The sequence below is a fragment of the Saccopteryx leptura genome, chromosome 6 (assembly GCF_036850995.1).
Source record: "Saccopteryx leptura isolate mSacLep1 chromosome 6, mSacLep1_pri_phased_curated, whole genome shotgun sequence".
Lineage (NCBI taxonomy): Eukaryota > Metazoa > Chordata > Mammalia > Chiroptera > Emballonuridae > Saccopteryx > Saccopteryx leptura.
Genome location: NC_089508.1, coordinates 151,227,970 through 151,239,827, shown reverse-complemented (window position 1 = coordinate 151,239,827; position 11,858 = coordinate 151,227,970). Strand labels below are relative to the sequence as shown.

The 11,858-nt window shown below is 49.3% G+C and overlaps 2 protein-coding genes across 2 annotated transcripts; one reads left to right on the top strand and one right to left on the bottom strand.

Moving 5' to 3' along the window:
• Positions 1-1,103: 1,103 nt before the first annotated feature.
• HIGD2A (HIG1 hypoxia inducible domain family member 2A) lies at positions 1,104-2,153 on the bottom strand. The gene is made up of 2 exons (XM_066343925.1): positions 1,894-2,153; positions 1,104-1,534 (listed from the first exon to the last, which is right to left on the bottom strand). The coding sequence occupies exons 1-2, from the start codon at positions 2,045-2,047 to the stop codon at positions 1,368-1,370; spliced, it is 321 nt and encodes a 106-aa protein (XP_066200022.1). The 5' UTR covers positions 2,048-2,153; the 3' UTR covers positions 1,104-1,367.
• A 31-nt stretch (positions 2,154-2,184) lies between these two features.
• On the top strand, positions 2,185-10,238 carry NOP16 (NOP16 nucleolar protein). Its single transcript, XM_066343923.1, has 5 exons — positions 2,185-2,430; positions 2,520-2,628; positions 3,768-3,837; positions 9,288-9,394; positions 9,944-10,238. Exons 1-5 carry the CDS (start codon positions 2,324-2,326, stop codon positions 10,085-10,087), a joined length of 537 nt encoding a protein of 178 aa, XP_066200020.1. The 5' UTR covers positions 2,185-2,323; the 3' UTR covers positions 10,088-10,238.
• Positions 10,239-11,858: the final 1,620 nt, after the last annotated feature.

Genomic DNA, 11,858 nt, shown 5'->3' with positions numbered 1-11,858 from the left:
CTTGGGTTCATCTTCACATGGCCTGTATACTGTTTGTGTGTTTTTGTCCAAGTTTTCCCTTTTTATAAGGACACCAGTCATACTGGCTGGGGCCCACCTTAATCTCATTTTAACTTGAACACCTCGGTAAAGCCCCTATTTCCAAATAAGGTCACATTGGAGGTTCTTTGTTTAGGACTTCAATGTTTTTTTTTTTTGGAGGGATACAATAATGCCAACAGTTAAGAAAAAAAGTGCCCATCCCTTTTAGAAGTGCCATAGTCCTCACCAGTCCATATCTGTTCCTTGAATGCAGAGGCAAGGTCACCACAATGTACTTGCTCTGCACTCATAATCTTTGCCTTATGCTGAGAGACCACAGTGGGGGCAAGCAACTCAGCTGGCTCTGGTCGTCCACTCCTCCATTTAGAAAACTAGACTGTGTCAGCATGCTCAAGAAGTCTGTGTGTTTTTCACTCCCCCTTTTCCCTTCTGGCGGCTTGCAACTGGTGTCGAAACTGGTGGAGTCACATGTAGAAGGAGCTTGGGTCTGAATCAACGCTTTAGAGCTGACCACCGACCAGGAACACCTGTTTGAGAGTTCACATGAATGCAAAAGTCACGGGTTGCCTCTCTCCTAGAGTTTGCTCAGGTCCGCAGGTTCTTTCCTTCCTCAATCCTTAGACACTAGGTACACCCTCAGGCTAGGCCAGAGCAATTATGACAGGCTTTGGGGCTGCTATCTTTCCACTACATCAGGTGCTTCTCTGAGCCTGTCTCCTCTTCTGTAAGAACCACACCGGAAGGTCTACATCAGGGGTCTTAGGTGCTCTCAGGAGATGGGAGTGGGGTGAGGAGCATAAATACAGTGGAGGACTGAATCCGTCTCTGACAGGACCGTGGTGGGACTCATCTGAAGGAAGGTTTTCCTACTGAAAGTTTGGAAATTGTTGGAAAGACCCCGACCCTCCCTCCCCACAAATAGTATCAAAATCCCTACTTTTAATAAGTGCGCCCACTACAGGGAAGTTTGGGAATAATTAGGTCATATGATTTCTAAGGGCCTCTGCATTCTTTAGTTTGTTTCTCCTAAATCCAAAGACCAAAAACCGATTGAAAATGAATTCATGAAACTACAAATGCATTAGTTTATTAAGTAGGGTGTGGAGAAAGTGCGGCAGAAATAGAATTATGCAACACCCAAACGGAGCTGAACCAGAGATTTCAGAAAAAAAAAGTCTGTTAGTTACTCAATTGGCCACTTTCTTCCTCACTGACACGGGCACTTGTCAGGGGAGATGAGGGAATATAGGTCCGGTGGCAGGACCGGTGATTGCTCCTGGGGCTGGGAATGATCTCTGCCGAGCTTCAAAAGCCAGGCCGCGGGCTCAGCGTCCGGACTTGAGAGCGGATGCAGCCAGACCCAGTAAGATGGCTGCCACCGTGAAGCCCTGGGCGGCGATTCGCGTGCGCATCATGAGCTGGGAGCGCTGGCTCTGACCCCGGTGGAAGCAGTAGAGGCCGTAGGTAAGGGCGGCCGCCGTGCCCAGGCAGCCTGAGGAGGGGACAAAGCAGGTGGGGAGTGGCAGGTCCGGCCTTAGAGGCCCCTCCCCACTTGAAGCCTTCTTCCTCAAAGCTCGAGATCTCAGAACGCGAGCCGGTGGGACGTGAGGGGGTAGAAGAGGTGGGGATGGGTGGTCCCGGCAGGGTTCGGAGTTAAGAGTCCGCCCCATCCCAGCCCCCGAATGCCGCCCGCTCCTGCTCCAATCAGGTTCACCCCTCACAGCCCGGCCCCTTCGCCACATCTCTGGTCCAGTCTCAATCCGGTCCCCTCGTCGTCCCCGGCCCGTCCCTATTTCATCTCCCGCTAAAGCACAATCCTCCGCATCGACAGTTCCTTCAGTACCCGCTTACCTATGGGTACCATTGGGTTCTCGTAAGTCTTACGAAGGAACTTTTCCTTGAAGCTTTCCTGGTTGCCGTAAACACTGGGGCTAAAGCCCTCAATGACTGGGGGCTGCGACGGTTCAAAGCTTGCCTTCGGAGCCATAGGGTCAGAAGTAGCCATTCCTGGTGTAACAACAGCGGCGGAAAATAGGGACGCTACACTCCGCCTCCTGATGAGGTCATGAAAAGGGGCGCAGAAAAGGAATTTCTCTAGTGTACGCAAGCGCAATCCCTCATTGCATTCTGGGAGTCGTATTAATCAGCATTGTATCCAGGAAGACTACATTTCCCGAAAGGCCTGCCAAGCGCTGCACGTGCACGCCGGAAGAAGTTTTCCACAAGAGGTGCTGGGAGTGAGAGGTGCGTTGTCTGGGTTGCTGGTGTGGTGGTCAGCGTGATGCCCAAGGCCAAGGGTAAGACCCGGAGGCAGAAGTTTGGTTACGATGTTAACCGGAAGCGTCTTAACCATAATGCTCGACGCAAGGCAGCCCCGCGGATCGAGTGGTAAGGCAGCCGGGGTTCAGGAGGCAGGGGACCTGGCCGGGACGGCCGGTGAGCTGACGGTTCCGCGATCTCCTTTTCTTTCCCGGTAGCTCTCACATCCGACATGCCTGGGACCACGCCAAGTCCGTGCGGCAGAACCTGGCCGAGATGGGGTTGGCTATGGACCCCAACAAGGCATTGCCTTTCCGTAAGAGAAAGGTACTGACGTGGCGGGATCCCAGCCCTTTCCCCTGCACTCCCCGCCGTAATTAGTTGGGTTTCAGGACTTGATCTTGCTTATTATTTTTCTCACACCCTTCCTGGGTTTGCGACCTACCACAGCCAACTCGGCCAGCCTGCACTGACTGTGGTTGAGAGCCCCTTTTAGACCTTCCTCATATTTCCTCCTCAGCACAAATTGAACTTTGGTTGGGTTCTCCTTTCCTTCATCCCCCCCCCCCCCAATTAATCTGTTTGGGTCTGTTGTCATCTTAATGATAGTTCTCAAGATTTATCTTTTTCTGCTCTTATCTTTCCTAATAGACTCCCCAGAGTTTGGGATATTGGCTTAATCTTTTTCACACTTCTCCCCAGTCATCTAATCATCCTTGGTCTGAACTTTTCCTGAGGATAGTGATTCCCGAATAAGTCTTTTTCTGGACGACTCTTTGAAAAATAGCACCCTTTTCACCCAGTTAATTCTAACCGGTTGTATTTGCATTCATAGCTCTTGTAAGTAACTGATGGTATATTATGTTTTTACTTATCTGTTTATTGACTGTGCCTCTTTTCCCCAACAGAATCTCTTTGGGGATAAGGACTTTGTGTTTTGTTCTATACTGAATCCCCAGTGGTGCTTAGGATGTGACTAGTGCTCAATACATAGCTAACACTTGAGTGGGCTTGCTGATTGAACTGGTCCCATTGCCTTTAGGCAAGTTTCTTTTATCCCTTCATGCCAGAGGGAAATGTCAATACTGTTTCTGGAACAAATATGAGGCTGTAGCCTGTGAAATACTGTCAGGTTGCTCCTCTTCACAGAAGGTATCTGACTTCTCTCCCTCATTGTAAATTATAAAGTGCTTCTGTATCCATTGTTTCATTTGAAGTGAGTTAGGCAAGGGGTATTGTGCCTATTTCATAAACCAGCACAGAAAGAGTAATTGTTTGCTTGAATCTTTTGGGAACCAGGAAGCCTCCATTAGCATTGGTTCTCCTTGTCGTCTATTTCTGCCTGACCTTGTACATGGATTCTATGGGTCATCCAGTTGTGTAGAGAAAGTCAGGAGCCTCTAGAATTTTTCTGCATCCAGCATTTTTCCTTTGTCAATGGGTCTCACTGGCTCTGTTCTCTGTAGGTGAAGGCCATGGAGGTGGATGTAGAAGAGAGGCCTGAGGAACTCGTGCGGAAACCCTATGTGTTAAATGGTGGGTGCTGGACACATTCCTCTAGGTCGCCATCCTGTACAGTTAGGGCTGGAAAGTGTCCTCAGGTGTTTTCATATTACAGGTGGAAAAACTGAAGTTTGGCCCTGGCTGGTTGGCTCAGTGGTAGAGCATCCACCCGGTGTTGGATGTCCTGGGTTTGATTACAGGTCGGGACACAGGAGAAGCGACCATTTGCTTCTCTACCGCTCCTCCTTCTCTTTCTCTCTCTCCCCCTCCCACAGCCAAGGCTCAATTGGAGCAAGTTGGCTTCAGCACTGAGGATGGCTCTGGGGCCTCTGCCTCAGGTGCTAAAAAAAAAAAAAATGGACGGCCCTGGCCGGTTGGCTCAGTGGTAGAGCATTGGCCTAGCGTGCGGAGGACCCGGGTTCGATTCCTGGCCAGGGCACACAGGAGAAGCGCCCATTTGCTTCTCCACCCCTCCGCCGCACTTTCCTCTCTGTCTCTCTCTTCCCCTCCCGCAACCAAGGCTCCATTGGAGCAAAGATGGCCCGGGCGCTGGGGATGGCTCTGTGGCCTCTGCCCCAGGCGCCAGAGTGGCTCTGGTCGCAACATGGCGACGCCCAGGATGGGCAGAGCATCGCCCCCTGGTGGGCAGAGCATCGCCCCTGGTGGGCGTGCCGGGTGGATCCCGGTTGGGCGCATGCGGGAGTCTGTCTGACTGTCTCTCCCTGTTTCCAGCTTCAGGAAAAAAAAAAAAAAAAAAAAAAATATGGCTTGGTTGCCGAGCAATAGAGTAATGGCCCCAGATGGGCAGACCATTACCTCCTGGCGGGCTTGCAGGAGTGCATCCCCTAGGGGGCATGTAGGAGCCTGTCTCTCTGCCTCCCCTCCCCTCACTGAAAACAAAACAAAAAACAACAAAACTGAAGTTCAAGGGAAGAAGTGAGTTGGTCGAGGGCTCACAGTCTGGGGACTGTGTCTCTGGCTGGGACATTTTCAGTCTACTGACTAAAACTCAAGGTGTAAAGTGAGGTCATATATTCAGGTGCATAAGAGGATGAAAAAGAAACCATTAAGTCTTAGGCATGCGCTTCAACATTTCATGAATTTAAGTATGCACAGAGTTTTAGAGATACTGCCAACTCATTTAATCTTTCTAATGACAAATAAATTTCATGTATATTAAGGCTGTACAGATTGAATATTAAAACAAAAGAGTAAAGGCCCTGGCCGGTTGGCTCAGCGGTAGAGCGTCGGCCTGGCGTGCGGGGGACCCGGGTTCGATTCCCGGCCAGGGCACATAGGAGAAGCGCCCATCTGCTTCTCCACCCCCCCCCCCCCCTCCTTCCTCTCTGTCTCTCTCTTCCCCTCCCGCAGCCAAGGCTCCATTGGAGCAAAGATGGCCCGGGCGCTAGAGTGGCTCTGGTTGCGGCAGAGCGTTGCCCCTGGTGGGCGTGCTGGGTGGATCCTGGTCGGGCGCATGCGGGAGTCTGTCTGACTGTCTCCGTTTCCAGCTTCAGAAAAATACAAAAAAAAAAAAAAAAAAAAAAAACAAAAAACCCCCCAAAAAACAAAACAAAAAAACAAAATAGTAAATTCTGAAGGAAAACAGAAATAATGCAGAATTCTCTGTGCATCCTTCCTCTTATTTGAGATTTTTTTTTTTTTTTTTTTTGTATTTTTCTGAAGCTGGAAACGGGGAGAGACAGTCAGACAGACTCTCGCATGCGCCCGACCGGGATCCACCCGGCACGCCCACCAGGGGGCGACGCTCTGCCCATCCGGGGCGTCGCTCTGTCGCGACCAGAGCCACTCTAGCCCTGGGGCAGAGGCCAAGGAGCCATCCCCAGCGCCCGGGCCATCTTTGCTCCAATGGAACCTCGGCTGCGGGAGGGGAAGAGAGAGACAGAGAGGAAGAAGAGGGGGAGGGGTGGAGAAGCAGATGGGCGCTTCTCCTGTGTGCCCTGGCCGGGAATCGAACCCGGGACTTCTGCATGCCAGGCCGACGCTCTACCACTGAGCCAACCGGCCAGGGCCTTATCTGAGATTTTTAACAGTTCTCCTGAACATAAAAAGATTTGAATAGCCACACATTTGATAGGGAATTCTTTGAGTTTCTGTCTTTAGTGTATCTTAGTGATTCTCAAAAGAATTACTACACTGGATTGCATATACAAAACCAAGTACTTATTGTAGTTAAAGCTAATTTTGAAAGGTTTTAATTCTTTAAATAAAAAATTTTAGCCTGACCTGTGGTGGCGCAGTGGATAAAGAGTCTACGTGGAATGATGAGGTTGCCTGTTCGAAACCCTGGGCTTGCCCTGTCAAGGCACATGTGGGAGTTGATGCTTCCTGTTCCTCCCCCTTCTCTCTCTCTCTCTCTTCCTCACTAAAATGAATAAATAAAATCTTTTTTTTTTTTTGTAGTTTTCTGAAGCTGGAAACAGGGAGGTAGTCAGACAGACTCCCGCATGCGCCCGACTGGGATCCACCCAGCATGCCCACCGGGGGGCGATGCTCTGCCCATCCTGGGCATCGCTTCTGTTGCCACCAGAGCCACTCTAGTGCCTGAGGTAGAGGCCATCCTTGCTCCAATGGAGCCTTGGCTGCAGGAGGGAAAGAGAGAGAGAGAGAGGAAGGAGAGGGGGAAGGGTGGAGAAGCAGATGGGCGCTGCTTCTGTGTGCCCTGGCTGGGAATTGAACCTGGGACTTCTGCACGCCAGGCCAATGCTCTACCACTGAGCCAACTGGCCAGGGCAATAAAATCTTTAAAAAATTTTTTTTAAATTGTGGTAAAAACATTATATAAAATTTGCCATCTTTAAAAAAAATTTATTGACTTTTAAAGAGAGAGAGAAAAAAAAAGAAACATTTGTTTTTCTAGCCATTCATGACATTATTGGTTGATTCTTTTTTTTTTTTTTTTGCATTTTTTCAAAGCTGGAAACGGGGAGGCAGTCAGACAGACCCGCATGCATCCGACCGGGATCCACCTGGCATGCCCACCAGGGGGCGATGCTCTGCCCATCTGGGGCGTCGCTCTGTTGTATCCAGAGCCATTCTAGCGCCTGAGGCAGAGGCCACAGAGCCATCCTCAGCGCCTGGGCCATCTTTGCTCCAATGGAGCCTCGGCTGCGGGAGGGGAAGAGAGAGAGAGAGAGAGAGAGGAAGGAGAGGGGGAGGGGTGTAGAAGCAGATGGGTGCTTCTCCTGTGTGCCCTGGCCGGGAATCGAACCTGGGACTCCTGCACGCCTGGCCGACGCTCTGCCACTGAGCCAACCAGCCAGGGCTATTGGTTGATTCTTGTGTGTGCTTTGACCAGGAATCAAACGTGCAACCATGGAATGTTGGGACAATGCTCTAACCAAATTTGAGGCCAGGGCCTAAAATTTACTTTTTTTTTTTTTTTTACAGAGACAGAGAGTCAGAGAGAGGGATAGACAGGGACAGAGAGACAGGAATGGAGAGATGAGAAGCATCAATCATTAGTTTTTCATTGCACATTGCAACACCTTAGTTGTTCACTGATTGCTTTCTCATATGTGCCTTGACCACAGGCCTTCAGCAGACCGAGTAACCTCTTGCTCGAGCCAGCAATCTTGGGTCCAAGCTGGTGAGCTTTGCTCAAACCAGATCAAGCTGGCAACCTCGGGGTCTCGAACCTGGGTCCTCCGCATCCCAGTTCGAGGCTCTATCCACTGCACCACCGCCTGGTCAGGCTAAAATTTACTGTTTTAATAATCATTTTAAAATCTATACCTCAGTAGTGTTAAGTATATTCACACTGTAATGCAGATCTCCAGAAACTTTTCATTCTCACAACTGAAATGATCCCATTAAACAGCAGCTTCCCATTTCCTCCTTCAACCCTGACCCCTGGCCACCAAATCAAAGATCATTTTTCTTTCTTTTTTTTTTGTTGCATGCGTGCGAGAGAGACAGGAAGGGAGAGAGAGATGAGAAGCACCAACTCATAGTTGCGGCACCTTAGTTATGGATTGATTTCTCATATGTGCCTTGACCAGGGGGGCTCCAGATGAGCTAGTGACCCCTTGTTCAATCCAGCACCCTTTGGCTCAAGCCAGTGACCATGGGGTCATGTCTGTGATCCCACGCTCAAGCCGGTGACCCCATGCTCAAGCTGGATGAACCTGTGTCCAAGCCAGTGACCTTGAGGTTCAAACCTGGGTCTTCAGTGTCCCAGGCCCATGCTCTATCCACTGCGCTACTGCCTGGTCAGGCAAAGATACTTTTTTTTTTTTTTTTTTTTGTATTTTTCTGAAGCTGGAAACGGGGAGAGACAGTCAGACAGACTCCCGCATGCGCCTGACCGGGATCCACCCGGCACGCCCACCAGGGGGCGACGCTCTGCCCACCAGGGGGCGTTGCTCTGTTGCAACCAGAGCCACCCTAGCACCTGGGGCAGAGGCCAAGGAGCCATCCCCAGTGCCCGGGCCATCTTTGCTCCAATGGAGCCTCGGCTGCGGGAGGGGAAGAGAGAGACAGAGAGGAAGGAGAGGGGGAGGGGTGGAGAAGCAGATGGGCGCTTCTGTGTGCCCTGGCCGGGAATCGAACCCGGGACTTCTGCATGCCAGGCCGACACTCTACCACTGAGCCAACTGGCCAGGGCCAAGATAATTTTAACTATAGCAGTTTTAGCAATTAACCCTTGGAGAAGATTTGACCACCTTGTTTCCATGAACTATTTTTCTTCCTTTGTAGATGAGAACTAGGCAGTTTTTGCCTAGCTATTTTAAAAAGGAACCTATTTTTGGCTGCATAGCTTTGCTTTTTCCCTCATAAGGAACAGAGAGGTACCTGGGCCCCGCCCTGAGCCTTAGTTGCTACAGCTCTAGTTCTCATTTGTTCAGACCTTTCTATTTCTTTTTTTTTTTTTTTTTTTTTTTCTTTTTTAAGATTTTATTTATTCATGATGGAGAGGAGAGAGAGAGAGAAGGGGGAGGAGCAGGAAGCATCAACTCCCATATGTGCCTTGACCAGGCAAGCCCAGGGTTTTGAACCGGCGACCTCAGTATTTCCAGGTTGACACTTTATCCTCTGCGCCACCACAGGTCAGGCATAGACCTTTCTATTTCATGTATTGTAACACTGCAAGAAAAGTTCTTAGAGAGTTTTAGAGCTGGAAGGGAACCCTGTCCTGTAGACAGGCAATGTATCTTCATCTCTGTCCCCAGGGCCTGGCACTAAGTAAAAATATTAGTTTGGTGTCCTTCTTTACCCCAAAGAGATGACTTGCCTTTCAGATAGTTTGTCACACTGATAGATGATTGTGTTATAAGCAGATCCTGGGATTTGAGTGCTGAAGAAGAAGGTTCTAGTATTGAATATGGGGATAGAGAGGCAAAACCTATCAGATGGCTGGTGTAGCAACTCTTGTGGTTTGGGATTGGGCGAAGGAGTGACTAGGCAGCTCAGATAGTACAGGAAGCAACACCTCATTCCCTGTCTCCTGGTTTCTCTCACCCCAGACCTGGAGGCAGAGGCCAGCCTCCCAGAAAAGAAAGGAAATACTCTGTCTCGGGACCTCATAGACTATGTTTGCTACATGGTGGAGAACCACGGGGAGGACTATAAGGTGAGTGGCCCAGGCTGGCAGGAAGAACCACTGTGGCCTGTTGGGAAGGCACCTAGGACCATTCATGATTTGATTTGTTTGTCTAGTGACTATTTCCCGAAACTGAGAGGAAACAAAGGGAAGACAGACTTTAGGAAGTGGATCCCACTGATAATGCTTATAGCTGGGATAGACTGAGGGACTTAATTCCCCAGATATGTTGTATTTTTGCTTGCATGGTATTTTTTTCCCCCATTGATTTGGGAGGGGGAGAGAGAGAGAGAAGAAAGGAGGGGGCTGGAATAAAAGTGCATATTTTTGGCTTCTGTTAAAAATTGAAAGATCTGGCTACACTGGACCCCATATGTAGATGGGATTGGTTGGCTTTGGATGGAGCATGAGCTGCTCGTTCGCCCCTGTGGACATCTGCACCATTTCCCCACATACACCATGGCTTTTGAAGTGAGGAATCTGAACCTCTGGGAAAGAAAGTGGCTTGCCCACTTCTGGCAGAAATGGGATTTGAACCTATGCCTGTCTAGCCCTCAAGTGGCCTTTCTCCCTTCTTAGGCTATGGCCCGGGATGAGAAGAATTACTATCAAGATACCCCAAAACAGATTCGGAATAAGATCAATGTCTATAAGCGCTTTTACCCAGCGGAGTGGCAAGCCTTCACTGATTCTTTGCAGAAGAATAAGATGGAAGTTGAGTGACTTCTGGTTTACAGTGGCCCCAGGCTGAGTGTTTTTCCTGGACTGGAGAAGCTGGAGCCAGGGGTTAGGGCAAGGAGGGGTGTATTGCTACAGATGAAGCTGGCCCAACACCATGGAGTCAAAAGGTTTTTCTTTCTCACTCCTCTTTCTGGAGAACAAATTTCCTAGAGGCTTCAATTTATATTCTTTATTTTGTTTGTTTTTTTTGTTACAGAGACAGAGAGAGGGACAGATAGGGACAGACAGACCAAAAGGGAGAGAGATGAGAAGCATCAATTCTTCATTGTGGCACCTTAGTTTCTCATTGATTGCTTTCTCATATATGCCTTGACCGGGGGCTACAGCAGACTGAGTGATCCTCTGCTGGAGCCAGCGTCCTTGGGTCCAAGCTGGTGAGCCTTGGTCAAACCAGATGAGCCTGCGCTCAAGTTGGCGACCTCGGGATTTCGAACCTGGGTCCTCCGCATCCCAGTCTGACACTATCCACTGTGCCACCGCCTGGTCAGGCTCAATTTATATTCTTATAGGGGCTCCAGGAAAACCAGAACCTGCTGGTTTCAGTGTGAATGGTTTATTTGAACATATTGTATATATAATAAAACAAAGCCATTTTACTTCTCTGATGGATTTTTGTATTTGTTCCTCCCAGCTAAGTGCTGGGGTCACCCCTGTAAGAACCAACTCAGCAGGGGCAGGGAAGCCATCCAGACTTTCGTGTGCAACATTCCTACGCCCTCCTAGGTGCAACTTCCGGAACCTTGTCTGGCCTGGTTCCATTGCTGTCTTTGTTTCCTGCATGTCAGTTTCATTGACCTTACTACAGAAACCTGCCAGGAATCCTGGGCTAGGCTGGGGGTTGCTGGATTACTTCTCCATGGCCCTAGCCTGAGGCCAGCTGTGGCTCAACTCCAGAGGGTAAGGAGCTGTGGTGGCTGCCTCCTGGTCTACTTTCTGCCTGCCTTTGGTATCCATCTTCAGGTTGCTATGTTGGGCGTGGCCTTAGGGAACCTGAGGCCCCTAAACCTTTTTAAAATTTTCAAAAAAGATTTTATTGATTTTAGAGGAGAGAGAGAGAGTGGGGAAACATCTACTCGTAGTAGTTGAGGGGTTGGGGGGAGAAGTGGGAAGCATCTACTTATAGTTGTTGAGAAAGAGAAGGAGCTGGGGAGAAGTGGGAAGCATCAACTTGTAGTAGTTGACCAGGCAAGCCTGGGGTTTTGAACCAACGACCTCAGCATTCCAGGTCAATGCTTTATCCACTGCGCCACCACGTCAAACTAAACCTGCTTTTTGAGGCTGGTAGACTGCCGAATTCCACCCTACTGTTTGTCAATCCTTGGACGGCCTTTCTCTGGGGGTGGTCCTGCCTGAATTGGGGTGACAAGTGAGGACCTGATGACTTATGTAGCAGGATCACAGGCAGGGTGTGGGATGGGCATTTTCTTAGTCTTGATAGTTTGTCGTTAGCTACTAACAATACAAAAATCCTTATCCCTAAGGTTTCTTCTTGAAATACCTAAAATGTCTCCTCTTACTACTTTTGAAAAAGGGGGGTTAGTGTTTTTATATAGGTCATTTCACATGAGATATGTGATTTTATCTTCATCTTACAGGTAAGGAAACTGAAGTTTGGGAGGTATTAACATGGGGCTTGAAGTCAAGAATTCCAACAACTAAACCTAAGTATTCACTTGATGTCCTTCCCTTTGGCTTCTGGAGGAAGGCAGCCCATCCATCCTACCCTATCAGAGCAGGCTGGAAACAATAGGCG

Bases quoted from the DNA above. Each gene is read 5' to 3' on its own strand.
- HIGD2A (XM_066343925.1), bottom strand. From the start codon at position 2,047: ATGGCTACTTCTGACCCTATGGCTCCGAAGGCAAGCTTTGAACCGTCG. The intron at 1,535-1,893 runs GTAAGCGGGTAC...TCCCCTCCTCAG, and splicing joins GAACCCAATGGTACCCATAG to GCTGCCTGGGCACGGCGGCC.
- NOP16 (XM_066343923.1), top strand. From the start codon at position 2,324: ATGCCCAAGGCCAAGGGTAAGACCCGGAGGCAGAAGTTTGGTTACGAT. The intron at 2,629-3,767 runs GTACTGACGTGG...TGTTCTCTGTAG, and splicing joins TGCCTTTCCGTAAGAGAAAG to GTGAAGGCCATGGAGGTGGA. The intron at 9,395-9,943 runs GTGAGTGGCCCA...CTCCCTTCTTAG, and splicing joins ACCACGGGGAGGACTATAAG to GCTATGGCCCGGGATGAGAA.